The sequence below is a fragment of the Phacochoerus africanus genome, chromosome 4, assembly GCF_016906955.1.
Source record: "Phacochoerus africanus isolate WHEZ1 chromosome 4, ROS_Pafr_v1, whole genome shotgun sequence".
Lineage (NCBI taxonomy): Eukaryota > Metazoa > Chordata > Mammalia > Artiodactyla > Suidae > Phacochoerus > Phacochoerus africanus.
The window spans coordinates 9,100,841-9,120,015 of record NC_062547.1 but is presented as its reverse complement, the minus strand read 5'-3'; the positions used below and the strand labels follow the sequence as shown (position 1 = coordinate 9,120,015).

General features: G+C 51.8%; 1 protein-coding gene across 3 annotated transcripts; it reads right to left on the bottom strand.

Moving 5' to 3' along the window:
* Window positions 1-639: 639 nt before the first annotated feature.
* GANAB (glucosidase II alpha subunit) lies at window positions 640-19,125 on the bottom strand. Of its 3 annotated transcripts, XM_047775505.1 has the most exons (25): window positions 19,046-19,125; window positions 15,552-15,656; window positions 15,292-15,400; window positions 14,915-15,042; window positions 10,836-11,015; window positions 10,301-10,366; window positions 9,397-9,466; window positions 9,151-9,238; window positions 8,967-9,063; window positions 8,554-8,734; window positions 7,254-7,407; window positions 6,810-7,045; window positions 6,602-6,728; window positions 6,422-6,501; window positions 6,048-6,191; window positions 5,851-5,947; window positions 5,468-5,569; window positions 5,048-5,291; window positions 3,287-3,351; window positions 3,016-3,092; window positions 2,642-2,716; window positions 2,350-2,463; window positions 2,114-2,226; window positions 1,848-1,948; window positions 640-1,731 (listed from the first exon to the last, which is right to left on the bottom strand). In XM_047775505.1, exons 1-25 carry the CDS (start codon window positions 19,081-19,083, stop codon window positions 1,622-1,624), a joined length of 2,901 nt encoding a protein of 966 aa, XP_047631461.1. In that variant the 5' UTR covers window positions 19,084-19,125; the 3' UTR covers window positions 640-1,621. The 3 variants fall into 3 exon arrangements, with proteins under 3 accessions (XP_047631461.1, XP_047631462.1, XP_047631463.1); XM_047775506.1 differs by lacking the exon at window positions 10,301-10,366 and having other exon boundaries at window positions 19,046-19,124; XM_047775507.1 differs by lacking the exons at window positions 10,301-10,366; window positions 19,046-19,125 and adding an exon at window positions 18,941-18,960.
* Window positions 19,126-19,175: the final 50 nt, after the last annotated feature.

The following is a 19,175-nucleotide window of genomic DNA, read 5'->3' as shown; positions in this document are numbered from 1 at the left end:
ATAATCTCTAAGATTTGCAGTCTACAGAATGGAGGAAATTTATTTCCTGTCACTAAAATATTAGGACTTTTTTTTTTTTTTTGGTCTTCTTGCCTTTTCTAGGGCTGCTCCCATGGCATATGGAGGTTCCCAGGATAGAGGTCAAATCGGAGCTGTAGCCACCAGCCTACACCAGAGCCACAGCAACACAGAATCCAAACCACATCTGCGACCTACACCACAGCTCATGGCAACCGGAATCCTTAACCCACTGAGCAAGGCCAGGGATCAAACCTGCAACCTCATAGTTCCTAGTCAGATTCGTTAACCACTGCGCCACAACAGGATCTCCAAAATATTAGGACAATTTTTAAAATGCTGCAAAGAGCAGCAGGCATTGGTGTGAGAACATCTGACATATAGCTATTTCTATTCAAGAGGGATCCCATCAACTTTGGTCTGCACTATTGACTAGGTGTAAAATCTGTTGACTTTGTGGGCTCCTCTATGAAAATACTGGCATCAAGCAAGCTGAAGAAGGCTTGTACTCACTCATTTTACTGACTCAATAAGGCTTCTGCTGAAGCTAAATGAAAATGTCAGGCCCTAGAGCTTTTAAGGGTCTGTGGTTCAGGCCAGAACTAGAATCCAGACAAGTTATTTATGGTTTATCTCTTTATTGTTTCTCCTTTTATCAAAACCTGTCACAGCTGGAGGCCAAGAGGAAGTAAAAAAAATTCCCACAAATATTCCCCCTCGCCCCCAGTTAGTCCTTGCCCACCCCACCCCCTACCCAGGGCTTTGGGCCACCCCTGGGCGCACATGATCATCTCTCCCCCACCCTCAGCCTTCTCCCAGCAATAAATACAGATGACCGTGATTCGATGAAACCACAACTGATTTCTCCATCTTGAATGCCCCTCAACGGGACAAAATTTTAGGAGGCAAGAGAAGTTTTGTTTATCCCCTCTCAGGGAGTGGAAACTTCTTTCCCCCAAAGGACAGGGGAGGTAGAACTGCCCCTGTCAGAACTGCAGCAGCTCTAGAAAGAAGCAGGGAGAGGAAAAGTTGGGAGCCAGGGAAGAGGATGTTTTCCAGCAACCTCACTCCTGTGATCCATTCATCCCTCATCAGGTAAGGGGTGGTCCCAGTGTATCGATGGGGCATTAAAAGGGAAGGGCTGACAGAGAAGAGGGCTAACAGAGGAAGAAATAAAAGGAGGGAGAGCAGTTCGGTGGGGAGGGAAGGGGAAGGAGAAATGCAGCCCTAAAGCTCACTGCCCTTATCTTCTTCCAAGAAATGGCATCAACACACAAGAGACATGAATGGAGAGGGTCTGGAGGAGATTCAGGGCCCCCAAAAGAAAGAAAAGAGGAGGGAAAGCAAGGGCCCTATGGTCCCCAGGTCTTCACAGGTGATTGTGCTCCAGTTCGAGCAACAGAGTACTGGGAGATGAAGGGAGATCTGGTGTCAATGGGGTGGGAGAGATCAGGTCACAAAAGGAATTCAAGCCCAGGGACAGCCCTCTCACCCTGCCCAGACGTCGGCATAAGAAAGGCGAAGCCTGGGGAAGGTCAAACTCCAAGGCAGAAGGAAGTGTAACTCTCAATCACCACCGCACCCCATCCCAACATCCCATGGGTTATCGCAGGTGAATGCTCCAGTCGGATGCCACATTGACGCCAGGCTTGCGCAGGATCAACACAGAGGTCTCAGGGTCATGCTGGAAGGACAGGCGGCTTTCAGGAGATCCTGGTGGAGGAAGAAGAAAGAACGTCATAGTTGTAGCAACTACTTTCCCTCATCTATAGGCCACAACCCTGCCCCTGCTTTCCCCGCTGCCCTGCGGGGCCAGATCCCTCACTCACCTTTTGTCTGGAGTACCACAGTTGCTGGCTTTCCAGCCCCTATTATCACCACCCGCTCAATCCAGACAGGTGTCTCAAAGTGGCCTTTGGAGTCTGCTGAGCTGGAGAGAACAAAAATGGATACCCATTAGGGAAAAAAGATGTCAGAGCAGAAAGAAAAGAGGGAACAACAAGGTCACAATACAAGAAAAGAACACAATGGCTCTAAGTCTCCCTGAGGCCAGCCTTCTTCAGAGGCTGCCAAGGAAGAAAGGGGACTGCCATACCTGGAGACAAGGGTGTTGCCAGAGAATGAGAATCGACGCAGCAGGAACTCATGGCCAGTCTGATAGTTGAATGTGTGCCCATCGTCGAGAAAGAGCTCTCCCTGGGCTGTACCCTGGGCAGGAAATGGGGTAGATGAGACCCTGAGCCCAAGGAGCAGTGAGGGGCACAGCCCCATGGGACTGAATCCTAGGGAGGTAGGCAGACAGTCGCAGAGGCTCCCTGCCTGTGCGCTCACCTGGGGACTGAGTGCAACGAAGAGAGTGATGGGGTCGTCCTTCATGCAGTCTGAGGAACGCCGCACTCGCATCCATCGGGGCACAATGGTCCCTCCGCGCTGGAACACAGGGATCTAGGGCAAGAGCAGTGCGGGGATGAAGCAGCCCTGCTGTTCAATCCTGGGCCCTGCAGCACCTTTTGCTCCTGCATATCTGTGCCCCGCTTAGGAAGTGGACTGCAAAGCATACACGCTCTCCCCTTCTGGAAACCTGCAGGCAGACGGAGCTGGCAGCGGGCCCAGGCATACTTACGCTGCTTAGAGTTACAGGCAGGTACAGGGTCTGCGGACCATGATACTTCTGGTAGCTGTGAACATCGTACCACACCTGTGGGTGGCAGGAAATACACCCGGTCACTCACCACACACAGGGCCCCCATTCTCTTTACCCTCACTAACCTCCACCTTTTTAAGTGGCCACACCCAAGGCATAGAGAAGTTCTGAGACCAGGGATCAAATCCGACCCACAGCTGCAACCTACACCACAGCAACATTGGATCCTTTACCCACTGTGCCAGGCTAGATATCAAACCCGTGCCTCAGTGGCAACCCGAGCCAGAGACACCAGACCCTTAATCCGTTGCACCACAGTGGGAACTCCCCCACCACGTCTTTCCTTAACTCACCTCCCCTTGGCCAGGCAGATAGACCTGCACGCCATGTGCCTCAGAGTCTGTTACAGGGTGAACCAGCAGTGCATCCCCTGAAACACAGCAGAATCAACTCTGAACTGGGGAGATCAGTTCCCAGAGAGGGAGCCCCGAAGCACATGCTGCCTTGTACCACAGGCCTCACTCACTCCTCCCTCCCTGGGCATCCACAGACACATCTCCCACAGTGCCAGCTTCTTCCCAGCCCTTTCCCGGCCCACCACCAACTGTCCTCCCTGGTCCTCACCAAGCAGGAACTCATCATCTATACTGAAGGTCGTCACGTCCTGAGGATAATGCACCCACAGGGCCCTAGAAAGGAAGCAGGACAAGAAAGGAAGACACTCGCTGTTTTGGCAAAAGTCAAAGATGCTACTCCACAAGTGGCAATATGAACAGCACAAGGGTAGGAGTTCCCGTTGCGGCACAGCGGAAACAAATCTGACTAGTATCCATGAGCACAGGGGTTCGATGCCTGGCCTCGCTGAGTGGGTTAAGGATCCGGCATAGTTACTGTGAGCTATGGCATAGGTCACAGAAACGGCTCAGATCCCGCACTGCTATAGCTGTGGCATACGCAGCTGTAGCTCCAACTGGACCCCTAGCCTGGGAACTTCCATATGCCCCAGATGCAGCCATCAAAAACAAACAAACAAAAAAAGAGAACAGCACAAGGGGAACACCCAGCTAGACAGGGCTGGCAGCTAGACAGCTGTGGCTTAAAGCCTGAGCTATGCAATCTAACCTTGGTCTAAACATTTAATTTCCTAACCCATCTCCCTGCCTCCTCCTCCCTGCCTGCCCCCTCTTGAAACTGTTTTGCACAGTGACCTTGCAGCAGCCACTTCATTATCCTGGCCTGAAAGGCCCTCCAGGATCAGATCGAACTTCCCATCCCACCGTATCTCTCCTTCTAGTTCCTGACCCCTGAGATGCTGTCTTTTTCCTACTCCTGGAACACAACAAACTCATTTCTGTTTCATAATTTTTTTTCTTTTTGTCTTTTGTCCTTTTAGGGCCGCACCCGCGGCATACGGAGGTTCCCAGGCTAGGGGGCCTAATTGGAGCTGTTGTTGCAGGCCTGTGCCAGAGCCATGGCAACACCAGATCCAAGCTGCGTCTGTGACCTACACCACAGCTCAGGGCAACACCGGATCCTTAACCCACTGAGCAAGGCCAGGGATCGAACCTGCAACCTCATGGTTCCTAGTCAGATTCGTTTCTGATGTGCCAGGACAGGAACTCCCATAATTTTTTTCTCATTTCATAATTTTTTCACTTGCAGTCTCCCCTGCTGGGAACATTCTTTCTTTAGATCACAAAAGTGTCTTACACATCAATCAAGCCTCATCTTTATTTATTTGCTTTTCTTTTTGCCTTTTCTAAGGCTGCTTCCCGTGGCATATGGAGGTTCCCAGGCTAGGGGTCTAATCGGTGCTGTAGCTGCCAGCCTACACCAGAGCCACAGCAACACGGGATCTGAGCCGCGTCTGCGACCTACACCACAGCTCATGGCAACGCCACATCCTAAACCCACTGAGCAAGGCCAGGGATCAAATCTGCAACCTCATGGTTCCTAGTTGGATTTGTTAACCACTGCTCCATGGCGGGAACTCCAGGCCTCATCTTTATATGGCCTGTTTGTGGAACCTAATTCCGTTACCCTGTTCAATTTTTAAACACCTTGTCAGCGTTGGCAATATTCCTATTTACATATTTGTTTACACGTACGTCTCTCTGTTTCCCTCCCAAGGGTAGGACACTTGTCTGACTTGTTTCGGGCTCTGGGGATGGTGATGAGTAATGCCTGGCATGTTAGTTATAAGCACTCAGTAACGTCTACTGCTATTCACCCCCACTGGTCTCTTTTTACTCTTATCTTGAAATCAGATTTCCCTTAGTTACAAGGCCCTGGCCAGTGAAGAGGCCCAGAGATGGGTGGGGACCAGTCCCCAGTGTCTCCCAGCCACCTCAGCCCACTGGACACAGACCCAACTGAATGTCTCACCTCATGACAGGAACCCCTTCACGATGGGCCTGATAGAAGAGAGTGTACCAGAAGGGCAGTAAGGAGTATCTCTGGCCCAGGGCATCTCGGATCATGTCCTGGTACTGAGTCGGTAACAGCCACGGCTCTCGCCGACCAGTGTCCAAATGGGCGTGTGCCCGGAAGAATGGCTGGTAAGCACCCATCTGGTACCAGCGCACAAGCAGCTCTGGCTCTGGATTTTTGAAGAAGCCACCCACATCCGCTGGAGAGGGGAGGGAGGAAGCAGGTTGCAAAAGAGGGTGAAGGAGGGCTGCTGCCTAAGGAGCCCCCCAAGGCTCCACCCTGGACTCTCAGCTGTCTGTTCATGCCTAGGTTTCATACCCTCTACCAGCCCCTCTCCCGCCAAACCAAGACCCCCCAATCCCCCCACCTCCTTACCTCCACAGAAGGAAAGTCCCACCAGCCCCAAGCTGAGACACATAGGGATAGAGATCTTCAAATGGTCCCATTCAGCAGTGTTGTCCCCAGTCCACACGGCTCCTAAGGAAGAAGACAGGGAGGGAGCTTGCAAACAGGGAAGGGGCGCTACCTTTTATAGAGCTGACCTCTCTGACCTGCCACATCTGCTCTGGGGTCCCGGGTCCTGCTGAAGACGGCAGAGTTCACAAGAGCACTTGGACAGGGACTGACCCTCCCACTCCTTGCTCCCCGTGAAGTGCACAGGTGGAAGAAGCGCACAACTCAGAGGATGGCTGCGGGGACACACTTCTCCAAGATCCAGGCCCGGGTCCCTTTGCCACGGCTCTTTCTCCAAATCTTACCAAAGCGCTGGGAGCCAGCGAAGAAAGCCCTGCTCAGGACAAAGGGCCGTTCTACACCCCCAGAGCGCAGCACCAGCCCGTCAGCAGTTGCCATGTGCTGCGTGGGAACAAGAGAAAAGAGGGATAGTGAGGAACAGGAGCCAGGTGTCACTGGTGCAGGTTCCCAGCCCTCAGTCCCTCCTCTCCCAGTCCCCTACCACATAGAAGCCATAGATGTTGTGCACGTCTCGGTGCTCCCAGCCCCCATAATGCTGGGCATCCTTGAGCATGGTGACCTCAGGGCCATTGAACACGGACGGTTCGTTCATGTCATTCCAGACATAGAGGTTGGAAGATGAGCCCTGAGAACACAAGGCAGAAAATGGGGACAGAGGACAGAGCGGAAGAAAACAAACAGCGTCAGAGAAGAGAGCTAGGAACCCAGAAAGACACATTTCTCAGGGCCCTCCCAGGATCATCAAGGCCCCCTGATAGCGTCTAAGCAACCAGCCTAGCAGAGCTGACCAGCAGAGAAAGATTCCAGGAGGTAGCGGGGGAAAGACAGAGGCAGGTCCGGGAGGGGCTGCCATACCTCGTAATTCTCAAAGCGAAACATGTTAGCCCACCAGGCTCTCATCTTGGGATTGGTGAAATCAGGGTAACTAGCTGCACCTAGAAGTCAAGGATGGCTTTCAACCCTGATGGGCAAAATGGGCTCCATTTTTACCTCCCTGGTCTCCCACTAGCCTACCTCAGTTCTGGGCCCACCTACCTGGCCAGCACCAGCCCTCATAGTCAGAGCCATCCCGGGTTTTAACATACAGACCCAGGTTCTGTAACTCTTCATGTACGCGGTAGCTGGAGTCCACCTTGATGTGAGGGTCCACAATGGCTACCAGCTGGGGACAAGGAACACGGGTGATCTCAGTTCTCCGGGGTTATCATGCCTAAGAAACCCCACTATCATGCAGTCTTCTTACCTTGCGCCTCTTAGAGGCCAAATGCTCAAGCATGGTGCGGGGCTGGGGGAAGCGGCTGGGGTCCCAGGTGAAGTACCGCTTGCCATCAGCATGCTCGATGTCCAGCCAGATGAAATCACAGGGCAGGTTGTGATCATCAAAGCCCTGATTAACTTCCAGGACATCGGCCTCATCTCGATAGTTCCAGCGGCTCTGGTGGTAGCCGAGGGAGAAGAGCGGGGGCAATGCCTGGGTCCCTGCAGGTTCATCGAGGGGTGGGGGTCACAATGGGGTCAGGCTCAACCTGGGGCCGATGAGGGATGCCCAGAAATTAAAGGAGGTGGAAGGGTTTAGGGCGAGATAATAAGGTGAGGCACAAGACTTCTGAAAATCCAGGCGCCCCTCTCGAGAAGACAAGGACCATAAAAGGAGGCTGCAGGCTGACAAGGTAGGGCCCCTACATACCAGTGAGACTAGCGTACTGCCGGAAGACATCGAAGACGGAGGGCCCAAGGAGCAGGAAGACATCGATGATGCCGCTCTCCGACATCCAGCGAACATCTGTCTGTGGGGTCTCCCCAGAGCCCTGTAGGTAGTCCAGCATCTTCCCAAACAGGGTCTATAGAGGGGATCAGAAAGAGGTCTGATGCCACCCTCCTGCTTCCCACGCCAAACACAAAGCAGCAGTGTTCTCCCCAGAGTCTGCACATAGCTGGTTTCTTTTTTTTTTTTTTTCTTTTTTGGCCACCCTGCGACATATGGAGCTTCCCAGGCCAGGTATCAGGTCCGAGCCACAGCTGCGACAACAACGGACCCTTAACCCACTGTGCCAAGGTGGGGATTGAATATGCATCCCAGCCCTGCAGAGATGCCGCCTATCCCATTGTGCCACAGCAGGAACTCCACACACAGCCGAATTCTTTTTTTTTTTTTTTTCCTTGTCTTTTTAGGGCTGCACCCTCAGCATATGGAAGTTCCCAGGCTAGGAATCAAATTGCAGCTGCAGGTGCCGGCCTATGCCACAGCCACATGGAATCAGAGCCTTGTCTGCGAACTATGCCACAGCTCACGGACACACCAGATCCTTAACCCACTGATTGAGGCCAGGGACTGAACCTGTGTCCTCATGGATACTAGCCAGGTTTGTCACTGCTAAGCCACAATAGGAACTCCTTGCATTTCTCGTAGCACTTAGCACCACTGAACTCATCTTGCCCTTGGCCACGTGTTTAACCTCTGTCTTCCTGAGAGTGAGGGCCTTTCCCACCCCAATGAGCAATATATCCCCAGCATCTAGAAAAGGGTCTAGCTCCTAATGCACACTCAACTGCAAAGATACTGATAATAAAAGCATAATAGGAGGAGTTCCTGCCATGGCACAGTGGGTTAAGAATCCAACTGCAGTAGCTCAGGTTGCTATGGAGGTGTGGGTTCAATCCCTGGCCCGGTGCAGTGGGTTAAGGAACACAGAGCTGCCACAGCTACAGCTCAAATTCAGTCCATACGCTGCGGGAGCAGCCATAAAATTAAAAAAAAACAAAAAAGCAGCAGAGAGAGGAAATAGCTTCCCACGAGGGTGTGTCTGCTCGGAGTGACTGGGGAATTCCTATGCTGCTCCTAAGGCCAGGGCCCCTCTCTCGCCCAATCCCTGCAGTGCTGGAGGGCTACCCACTGAGGCTCACGAAAGCCAGTGCCCCACGCACACCCATTTGTCTCGAGGCCTGATGACTCCCTCCTGTACTGTTCCCGGTACCTGTGCTCTCACCTTCCCTGCAGTGTTGGAGGATATGTCAACCCAGGTCTCTGCAGCGTTGAGCCAGAAGATGCCCAGGTCCCTGTGAGGGCTGTGTGCCAGGAGCACAGGCACGGAGCCGTACAGGGCCATGGGGTTGTACAGCTCATACTGGAACACGTCCAAATTGTAGAGGCGATACGGATCCCCACCCCTGCAGGCAGACAGATAGACTGGCCCCGGGCCATGGCACGCACAGCCCCCACCCCGTAGACAAAAATGACCCCACTGCCTTTTCTCAAAGCAGAATTTTCTGATAGCCAAAGGTGCTCTGAGCATAGGAAGTGATCTGTGCTTGTCCGGAGTATATGACCTGTGTGCACATCTCCCTCAGCCCTTCCGACCACTTCCCTCCCCCTACATCCAGATGTCACCATGGGACTCACTCAGTAACTTTTAGCCTCAGGCTGTCTGCATGCTCGGGGATCCCATACACATGCTCCATGCCTGGCAGAGAGAAATCCAAACCCACAGACGTGGGGCCTAGAAGGAAAGCAAAAGATGAGCTCCAGAGCTTCCGCTTGGCAAGGACTCCCTGCGCCCCTGCCCAAGGCTCTCCCAGCCCCTCACCATAGGGCTTGCTGTCAGAGTGAGTTTTGAATGTCTCTTCCCAGGCTCCTGGCTCATCTTTCTCTGCCTTCCCCTGGATCTCCTCTGGCTGAAAGGAGGAAAGGAGACCACTACCCGATCACACGCCCGTCCTCTCTCTTCCCTCGCCCATTTTCTAAACCCCATCCCTGATGGCGAGACTAAGCTCCACTTTCTTGTGGGCCTTTCCCCTCCAACCTCCCAGCCAGCCCTCTGCCCTCGACTTGCCTTGTCTCCATCCCCAGGTGCTTCCTCGGGCTGGGCCCCATCGCCCTCAGCTGGGTCTTTTGATCCTTGCCTGGAAGGTAGGAGAGCTGTCTGCTCCAATCCAGAGGGGGCAGGGACGAGGGGCTAGTGGAAGGAGGGGTGAGGGAATAGAGAGCCAAGGGTCCAAAGGAACGAAGGCATTGGAGGAAGGGACTGAATGTTAAAGCTTAGAGAGGGACCCTCCCCCCCCCCCAAGTGAGCAAGTACGTGTGCAAAGAACAGGGAGAGAAATGAGAAAGGGAAATGGGGAGTAACCGCCAACAGGAGATGCCTTCCAAATATGGGCCCAAATCACCAGCCCCTGCCAGCACGTCAGAAGAGACAGGCAGGCAAGTTCAAGGGCCTGGGTTCAGAATGCTAATCCTGGCCCTGTAGCCTCCACCACGACACTGTCGCCCCAACTTCCCTCACCGGGCCTCAGCCTCCTGGCCTGACACAGGGTTTTGCAGAGGTAAGTAGGTCATAAGCCTCTACGGATGGTCAGGCCTCTACAAACATTCCCAGGGACTCAAACAAGAGGTTCTGCCAAAGATACTTTTGAGGGCAGCTGGCAAGCAGCTCTGCCCAGAGCCCCAGTGCACCCCAGCTGAGAGCCAGGAACCTCAGCAATAGGCAGCATCTCTCCACCCCTCGGCAAAGCAAGAAGCTCCCTACACTCCTCAAGGACTTTCAGCATTTCACTTTCCCTCCCTGGGGGTGCTCCCAGCCAGGGAATGGGGAACAGGGACCAGAGACCATACAGCTGGAGAAAGAGGGGTGAGTGAAGGGGAGGACGTGGAAGGGTCTGGGGCACCTTCCCTGGGGCCAGAAAGAAGGGTGGGTAAGGGCAGAGGGTCAGATACAGTACCAGTGGCCATGGATTTACCTAGAGAAAAGGTTCTTGATCTTATCCCAAATGCTACCGAGCGTGAGACTAACTTTATCCGAGAAACTGGGGCAGGAGGAGATGGGGAGGGAAGGGGAAAAGGAAGCACAAAACCAACACAAAAACAGAAACATAAAAGTGAGTTTCAGTTGACAAACTTCCAGAGATGGGGTGGGGGAAGAAATCAAAAATAAAAAACAAAACAAAACAAAACAAAAAAGGAAGAAAATAAATCTGGGAAATGTGATGGTGTGAGAGGGGGGGAAGAGGAAAAGGCAGACCCAGGCAGGCCTCCTAGAGGAGGCGCCCAGGGTACAGCTCAGGGGCAAAAGTGACTGCCTCCTGGTCTGTACAGGAAATGGAGAAAACGACCCAGGTCTGCTTCCTACCCTCCGTATAGTCAGCTTCTCCCAGCCCCCAGCCTCTACCTGGCTGTACTGCCACCCTCTCTCCTCCCAGGGACCCAATGCCAGGCCCTCCTACACCCCTAGGTTCTTCCACACAAGGTCCCCTTTGGTCCTGACCCCGTACTCACGAGACCCTGGGGGCCCTCTGGTGCTCAAAATTTAAGAGTCCTCGGGCATTGACACTGAGCAGAAGGCTGCGGTCCTCCAGCAGGTCCAGCCGGAATGGCCACGCAGTCAAAATGATTTTATAGGGTCCCTCAGCCACGGTTACCTCCATGCTGTTGTCATCCTGGCCAGAGATAGAAAGCCTGAGAAAGAGATCAAAAGGGATATAAGGGAGTGCAAAGGGCCAGGAGCAGTCAGGACACTTCAGAAGAGGGCGGGATCTGCTACGATCTACACAGGCAGTGTGGTTAGAGTGCAGTAGAGACAAGATGGTCAAGGAACCAAATAAAGAATCCGGAAACCCAAGTATACTGAGAACTTTGAAATGCAACAGGTGGCATGGCAGCTCAGTGACAATTCAATAATGGAGAGGAAAAACAGACGTTTCTGTACAGGAGAAAAGTGTGATCACATTCCCAACTTATACCTGATACAAATATCAACTCCAGACAGATTACGATTTAAACTTTCAAATGAAACCTTTAGAAGAAAATATAAAGAAATATTTTTCTGACTCTGAGGTAGAGAAGGATTATTAAAACACAACTTGGAAAACATTAATACCAGCAGGAAGGAGACTGAAATACCTGAAAACAAAAAATTCAGAACTTCAATTTGGGAATTCCCTTCGTGGCTCAGCGGTTAACGACTAGGATCCATGAGGAGGTGGGTTTGATTCCTGGACTCACTCAGTGGGTTAAGGATCTGGCATTGCCATAAGCTGTGGTGTAGGTCACAGACGAGGCTTGGATCTGGCATCGCTGTGGCCATGGTGCAGGTCAGCAGCTACAGCTCCGATTTGACCCCTAGCCTGGGTACCTCCCTATGCCGTGGATGGCCCTGAAAAGCCAGAAAAAAGAAAGAAAGAACTTCAATTTATTGAAAGATATTTTTAGGGTCATCAAAAACAAGAAAAGTCTGGGTGTTCCTGCTGTGGCATAGTAGGTTAAGGATCTGGCATTGCTGCAGCTGTGACACAGGTCTCAGCTGTAGCTCAGATTCCATCCCTGGCCCAGCATCTGCCATATGCCACTGGGGAAGCCATAAAAAAAAATAACAACAAACAAACCCCCACCCCCACCCCACCCCACCCCCGAAAAAAAAAACAAGAAAAGTCTGAGAAACTGTCTCAGTCTAGAGGAGACTAAGGAAACACAGCAACTAAATATAAAACAGTATCCTACTCGTGGAGCAGAAAAAGGACATTAGATAAAAAGTAAGGAAATCTGGGAGTTCCCATCGTGGCGCAGTGGTTAACGAATCCGACTAGGAACCATGAGGCTGCGGGTTCGGTCCCTGCCCTTGCTCAGTGGGTTAAGGATCCGGCGTTGCCGTGAGCCGTGGTGTAGGTCGCAGACGCGGCTCGGATCCCGCGTTGCTGTGGCTCTGGCGTAGGCCGGTGGCTACAGCTCCGATTCAACCCCTAGCCTGGGAACCTCCATATGCCGCGGGAGCGGCCCAAGAAATAGCAACAACAACAACAATAACAACAACAACAACAAAAAAAAGACCAAAAAAAAGTAAGGAAATCTGAATAAAATATGGACTTTAAGCTACAAAGATAGGAGTTCCTGTTGTGGCTCAGCAGCTAACGAATTGGACTAGGAACCATGAGGTTGTGGGTTCAGTCCCTGGCCTTGCTCAGTGGGTTAAGGAGCTGGCATTGCCATGAGCTTTGGTGTAGGTCGCAGACGCAGCTTGGATCTGGTGTTGCTGTGGCTCTGGTGTGGGCCAGCGGCTATAGCTCTGATTAGACCCCTAGCCTGGGAATCTCCATATGCCGTGGGTGCAGCCCTCAAAAAAAAAAAAAAGACAAGAAAAAAGAAAGCTACAAGGATACATTGTATAACACAGAGAATACAACCAATATTTTATAATTACTATAAATGCAGTATGATTTTTTAAAATTTATAAATCACTATATTGAATACCTGTAACATATGATACTGTACATCAATTATACTTCAATTTTTAAAAAATATGGACTGGGGAGTTCCCGTCGTGGAGCAGTGGTTAATGAATCCGACTAGGAACTATGAGGTTGCGGGTTCGGTCCCTGCCCTTGCTCAGTGGGTTAACGATCCGGCGTTGCCATGAGCTGTGGCATAGGTTGCAGACGCGGCTCGGATCCCGAGTTGCTGTGGCTCTGGCGTAGGCTGGTGGCTACAGCTCCGATTAGACCCCTAGCCTGGGAACCTCCATATGCTGCGGGAGCGGCCCAAGAAATAGCAAAAAGACAAAAAAAAATATATATATATATATATATGGACTGGGAGTTCCTTGGTGGTCTAGTGGTTAGGACTTTGCACTTTCATTACTGCGGCCCAGGTTTGATCCCTGGTCCAGGAATCAAGACTGCACATAATACAACTGCACATTGTGGCCAAAAAAAGTTTTTTTAATGTTATATTATACAGCAGTAAAAATGAACATCAAAGCTATATCCAACAGTTAAATACAGTTAAGTGAGAAAAGGAAATCCTGAAAGAACACATTCACTAAGATACTGTCCCTATAAAGCTCAAAAACTTACAAAACCACATAATTCATTGCTGAGGCACATGTACACAAGTATATATACGTATGCGTTTATATACACACACACAATGAAACTATAAGAACAAAAAAAGAAGGGAATGAAAAACTTTAAAATAACAACTCTCTCTGAAAGAGTTGGGTTATATATTTGGGTTGGGTGAAGGGTTTATCATGTTATTTTCTAAGTTAAAAACTTAACAGAGGGGAGTTCCCGTCATGGCGCAGTGGTTAACGAATCCGACTAGGAACCATGAGGTTGCGGGTTTAGTCCCTGCCCTTGCTCAGTGGGTTAACGATCCGGCGTTGCCATGAGCTGTAGTGTAGGTTGCAGACACGGCTCGGATCCCGCGTTGCTGTGGCTCTGGCGTAGGCCAGCGGCTGCAACTCCGATTCAACCCCCAGCCTGGGAACCTCCATATGCCGCGGGAACAGCCCAAAGAAATAGCAAAAAGACAAAAAAAAAAAACAGAAAAACTTAACAGAGGGAGTTCTCTGATGGTCTGCTGGTTAAGACTCTTGCGTTTTCACCCCTGGGGCCTTTGTTCAATCCCTGGTCTGGGAACTGAGACCCCACATCAAGCCACTGCAGACCACAGCCAAAAAAAACAAACAAAAAAACAACCCAAAAAACTTAAGAGGAGTTCCCACTGTGGCGCAATGGGACTGATGGTGTCTCAGGACACAAGTTCAGTCCCTGGCCCGGCACAGGGAGTTAAGGATCCAGCGTTGCCACAGCTGAGGCTTAGGTTACAAGTGAGGCTGAGATCTGATCCCTGGCCCAGGAACTCCACATGCCATGGAGCGGCCAAAAAAGAAAAAAAATCAAGAAAATTTAACAGAGAGCCAAGCATGGAATACTGCTGTGGAGCAACGGGTTAAAAATCTAACTGCAACAACACAGGTCACTCTCAGTGGTGGTGGGTGGTGCGGGTTTGATCCCGGGCTCTGTGCAGGATCCAGCATTGCTACAGCTGAGGCTCGGATTCAATCCCTCACCAGGGAACTTTCCATATGCCGTGGTGCAGCCACTAAAAAACAAAACAAAACAAAAATAACAACAACAATGTGTCATGACCTAAGATTTTGAGAAATCCTATCCTGAATATCTGAGGAGAAAGAGAGGAGGGAGGGAGGATGGAAGGGAAGGGAAAAGACGAGAAAGGGGGAGGGGACAGGACAGAACTGGACAGGAAGGGAAGGGAGGAACAAACCATAGAGACACTGTGTTCCTGGAAGGCCAGCTCCAGGGCCTCGTGATTTCCTCTTGGATGGCCAGCACCTAGCCTCGGCCTGGCACAGAGGAGGAAGCAGTACCTGTTTGCTGAATGAAGAGAAAGGATGAAAGAGAAAACAAGTGAAAACAGAGAAGAGAGGAGGAAAGGCTGAGAACAGCGAGGTGCTCGTCAGCCATTACCCCAGTGTGGAAAAGAAAGCGAGCCAGGACCAGAGGCTTATCAGGAAGGAGAAAAGGGCCGTGGAGGTATGCTTCTCAGGAAAAACCTACCGAGCGGTGGGGGGCTCAGCCACCAACACGTCTGGCACACGGTATCGGGGCCGTCGGGGCTCTAGTTCATCAATCCGGATCCGAGTCATGTTCTTTTGAAGCCCCTGGAGCTCCAGCACCAGCAACACCTGTGGGGACAGAGGTCTGGTCTGGAGAAAGGAAAGGGCCACACCATGGAATGCCCTCTGAAGCCATGTCCCTCCTGAAAAGTCACGTCATTCTAGCCCTTTGCCTAAGGGATCTGAGATCTGAATGTCTCACAAAGTAGAAGTCTCAAGATCAGACGGCACAGAATGTCGGCTGCAGGTTCTCTCTTCCTGAATGATCCCTTAGCCATTGCCCCACCCCCACCAGTCTCTTCCTTTTTCGCCCCTGACCTTGGTGACTTCGTTGATTAGATGGATTGTGAGGGTATCAGGACCAAGCTGCAGAGAGTCCAGCAAGGCTCGGTATGGAGACTGGCCTGGCCGTATGCTTCGCTGCCTCCTGCCAAGTGAAATGATTGAGAAGGTGGTGGGAGGGTTCCCCAAACCCCCTAGGTCCTTCTGTCAGCTGCAGTGGCCCAGGCTACCTCATCTGCCGCAGACACCTCCCACATCACCCTACTTCCCAGTCGAGTCTCCCAGAAATATCATACTTGCAGAAGGAACTCTCTTCACAGGTCTTAAAGTTGCTTCTATCCACAGCAAGGGTAAGTCCCAGGCAGACCCCTAAACAAGCCAGTACCAAACCCGTCCAAGACCTAGGGGGAGAGGATAAAGAGGGAACAATCAGCACAGGGTCAGAAAGGGCCCCGCCTTCAGAGGTGAAGGTCTCTTCCCACCACAACCCTCAAAGGGGAGAAAGAGTCCCATTAACAAGAAAAGGTAGAGTGGACATGGGGCTAAGTGTCAGGCCTGAGGAGCTGGCTCACCCACACCTTCCCTTCAAAAGGCAGAGGAAGTGGACAAAGCATCTTTGGTCTTTAGAGGCCCTGGTATTGACTCAAGTTACATCAGCCTCTCAGAGGAAAGGAACAGTAACAGCCAGTCCCAGGGGAAGCGGTGGTACCATGTGTGTGGAACAGAGAAAGTAAGCCATGCCGTTCTGTGGGCAAGACAGTGCGTAGAGCTACAGTGAAACTGTTAAAGACGGATGCTCAGCTAGCCTGCTGGTCACAGTTCCTAGGGTCCTAACATCCCCACTACTCTATCTTTGTGACAAGAGTCACCATTATCCCCCCTACACTTGGAAAGAATAATCACACTTAACCTGTACTGAGTCCTAATACACCCCAGAGGCCTGGAACCTGTACTGAGTCCTAATACACCCCAGAGGCCTGGAACCTGTGCTGAGTCCTAATACACCCCAGAGGCCTGGCTGATTTCTTCAGACCCCTATTTTTCCACTCTGCCTATAGTTTTCAGTAGTGTCAATGCCCAGATCTCACCCAGAGATTCTGATCTAACTGGTCTGAAGTGGGATCTGAACATCAGTTTTTAAAAAGTTCCTCTAGGAGTTCCCTGGTGGCTCAGGGGGTTAGGGACCCGTTGTTGTCACTGCTGTGGCATGGGTTCCATCCCTGGCCTGAGTACTTCTGCATGCCACAGGCACAGCCAAAAAATAATTTTTTTTTTTTTTTTTTGTCTTTTGTCACCGCACCCGTGGCATATGGAGGTTCCCAAGCTAGGGGTCTAATCAGAGCTGTAGCCGCTGGCCTACACCACAGCCACAGCCACGCCAGATTCAAGCCCTGTCTGCGACCTACACCACAGTTCATGGCAATGCCAGATGCTTAACCCACTGAGCGAGGCCAGGGATCAAACCCACAACCTCATGGTTCCTAGTCAGATTGTCTCCACTGTGCCACAACGGGAACTCCCAAAAAATAAATATAAAAAGGCTCCCTTAAACAACTCTAACAGGCAACCAGTGTTCAGAACCAATTCTTCATATGCACTCTTTTCTCTTTCTTTCTTTCTTTTCTTTTGTCTTTTTGCCTTTTCTAGGGCCGCTCCCACGGCATATGGAGGTTTACAGGCTAGGGGTCGAATCGGAGCTGTAGCCACCTGCCTATACCAGAGCCACAGCAATGCGGGATCCCGAGCCGCGTCTGTAACCTACACCACAGCTCACGGCAACACCGGATCCTTAACCCACTGAGCGAGGCCAGGGATCAAACTCGCAACCTCATGGTTCCTAGTCAGATTCGTTAACCACTGCACCACGATGGGAACTCCTCTTTTTCTTTCACTGTTTTCTCAGTGAATGTAGGATGGGGGTTTTTCACAGATGGGAACACTGAGGCATAAAAGGTTCAATAACTCATCCAAGATTGAAGAGCCAGTGTGAGGTGACACTGGGGTTGAATCCAGTTCTGCCTGGCTCTGGGGCCCATGTACTTCATGATGTACAACACAGCGCACTAACCACCAGCAGCAGGGCCGTCCTCACTGCGGACCACCACCCCAAGTTTACCACAAACTCTCACTTCCCCAGCATACTATCAAATGCCAGACAAGGGACTAACAGGCTCATGAAACAAGTTAGTTTGGAGGATATAGTCATCCATTCGGAGTAAATCCTAAACAGAGGTTCTCAAACTTTAGCGTCTGTTAAGGATTACATGCAGTGCTTATAAAGGAAGATTCCCAGGCCCCAAGGAATCTGCATTTTAAACACGTTCTCCCAGTGCCTGATGTAAGGAGGCAAGGAGCACACTCTGTGAGAGCGTTCCAGAGAGGGGCGAGAACACAAACACACAGGCTTCTTCTCAGCATTAAAACTTTGCTACCTGCTCACAGGGGAACCAGAGAGTAGGGCCTACTACACATATTGTATCAGGCTTTTACCTCGGTATCGGCTTGAACGCTAAAGGTAAAGAAAATGACCACAGAGATCAGAAAACACAGTTAAGCTCTCCAGTTCCAGAAGAATGTGCAAGGCAAGCCAGGCCAGACAAAGTGAGGAAAACACTAGGCTCCGCAGTTTAATAGGCCGAGCAGGAACAAACAGTAGCAAAACCAGCAGAAGAAAGGTTACCAGAAAATTCAAAAGCAAGGCATGTGGCCCAAGTCCTGAGGAGTGACTGACTGCAGCATCACAGTGAGCCACTGACCCCTGTCTACCCGCTCAAAGCAGCAGTAATCAGATGCACAGTGAACTAAATACCCTCTGGAGTCCTATTTGCACAATCTATAAAATGGGTTTGGAGAGAAGCCAATGGGGATAGGATTTCTGTACGATTTTTCAGAAATGACCTGTTGGAAGGCCCTAGGAACTCAGGGATGCCTTGAACGCCCCTGAGCAAGAGGTGGTCACAAGCCAAAGTCAGGAATGAGTCGCAGGGCAAGGTGCACCCATTTATTGTTTCAGATCACAGGCTTCCAGAGAGTCGAATTTACCACACAAGTTTTTTCCACTGCGGCGGACAGTGCACGCCTCTCCCACCCCAGTACATCTGTTAGGTCCTGGTAAATACTTTGTGGCGCTGGTGACTTTCTCGAACCATTTTTTCAGTACTATAAACTCGAGAACGCAGACCAAACCATTGTTGTGATTGAGCAACATCATCCAGGCCGGCTGTGAACTTAACGGCATCCTGGCCCAGCCATGCCCAACAACCATGAACACCGAACAAGCCAAGGCTAATATCCACGTGAAGACAAGGGCAGGAGAGGGTCTGGGGCTCTCGGAGGGGAGGGCAAGAAGGGCAAGTGGGACTGCCGGCCGAGGTGCTTCCCGCCCGGCTGAGGGGCCAGAAGGCAGCAGGCTGCGTTCCCGGAGGCCGGGCCGCGTCTCGTCCCCCGCCCTGATGGCCCCGCGCAATGCAGGAAAGAGGCGGCAGCCTTAACTGCCGCAAGCTGCCAGGGGAGGGCGGCGGCAGAGAACGGCCAAGGCCAAGAAGAGCGTACGGCTGCGGCCTTCTTGAGCGACCTGACCGGAGCGGAGAGCCCAAGAAGCAACGGTCCCCAATGCCGCGCGGATCTACCGCGAGGAGACTGGGGGGCATGTGAGGCCGCCTCCAGAGAAATAAAGGGTCCTCACGAGGCCAGGCGCAGCAGTCTCAGGAGAACATACAGGAAGGAGAGATACAAGACTTAGGGGGTCTGGGGGCGTCCGGGGCGCGCTCCCGGGATCCGGGCTCCTCACCGCCTCCTACGCGCCGCCACTGCCGCTACCGCCGCCATCTTGTGCCGGGTTTGCTCCTTGACCCGGAGCTTCCCCTCCCCCAGCGCGCGTTGAGCCACGTATCTTAGCTCCCGCCCCTTCCGGCCTCCTG

Excerpts from the sequence above, each read along its gene's own strand:
- GANAB (XM_047775505.1), bottom strand. The coding sequence starts at position 19,083 with ATGGCGGCGGTAGCGGCAGTGGCGGCGCGTAGGAGGCG. Across the intron at positions 7,046-7,253 it reads GCAGTACGCTAGTCTCACTG|GGACCCAGGCATTGCCCCCG; the intron begins GTATGTAGGGGC and ends ATGAACCTGCAG. Across the intron at positions 2,464-2,641 it reads TGCCTGTAACTCTAAGCAGC|ATCCCTGTGTTCCAGCGCGG; the intron begins GTAAGTATGCCT and ends CTCTTGCCCTAG.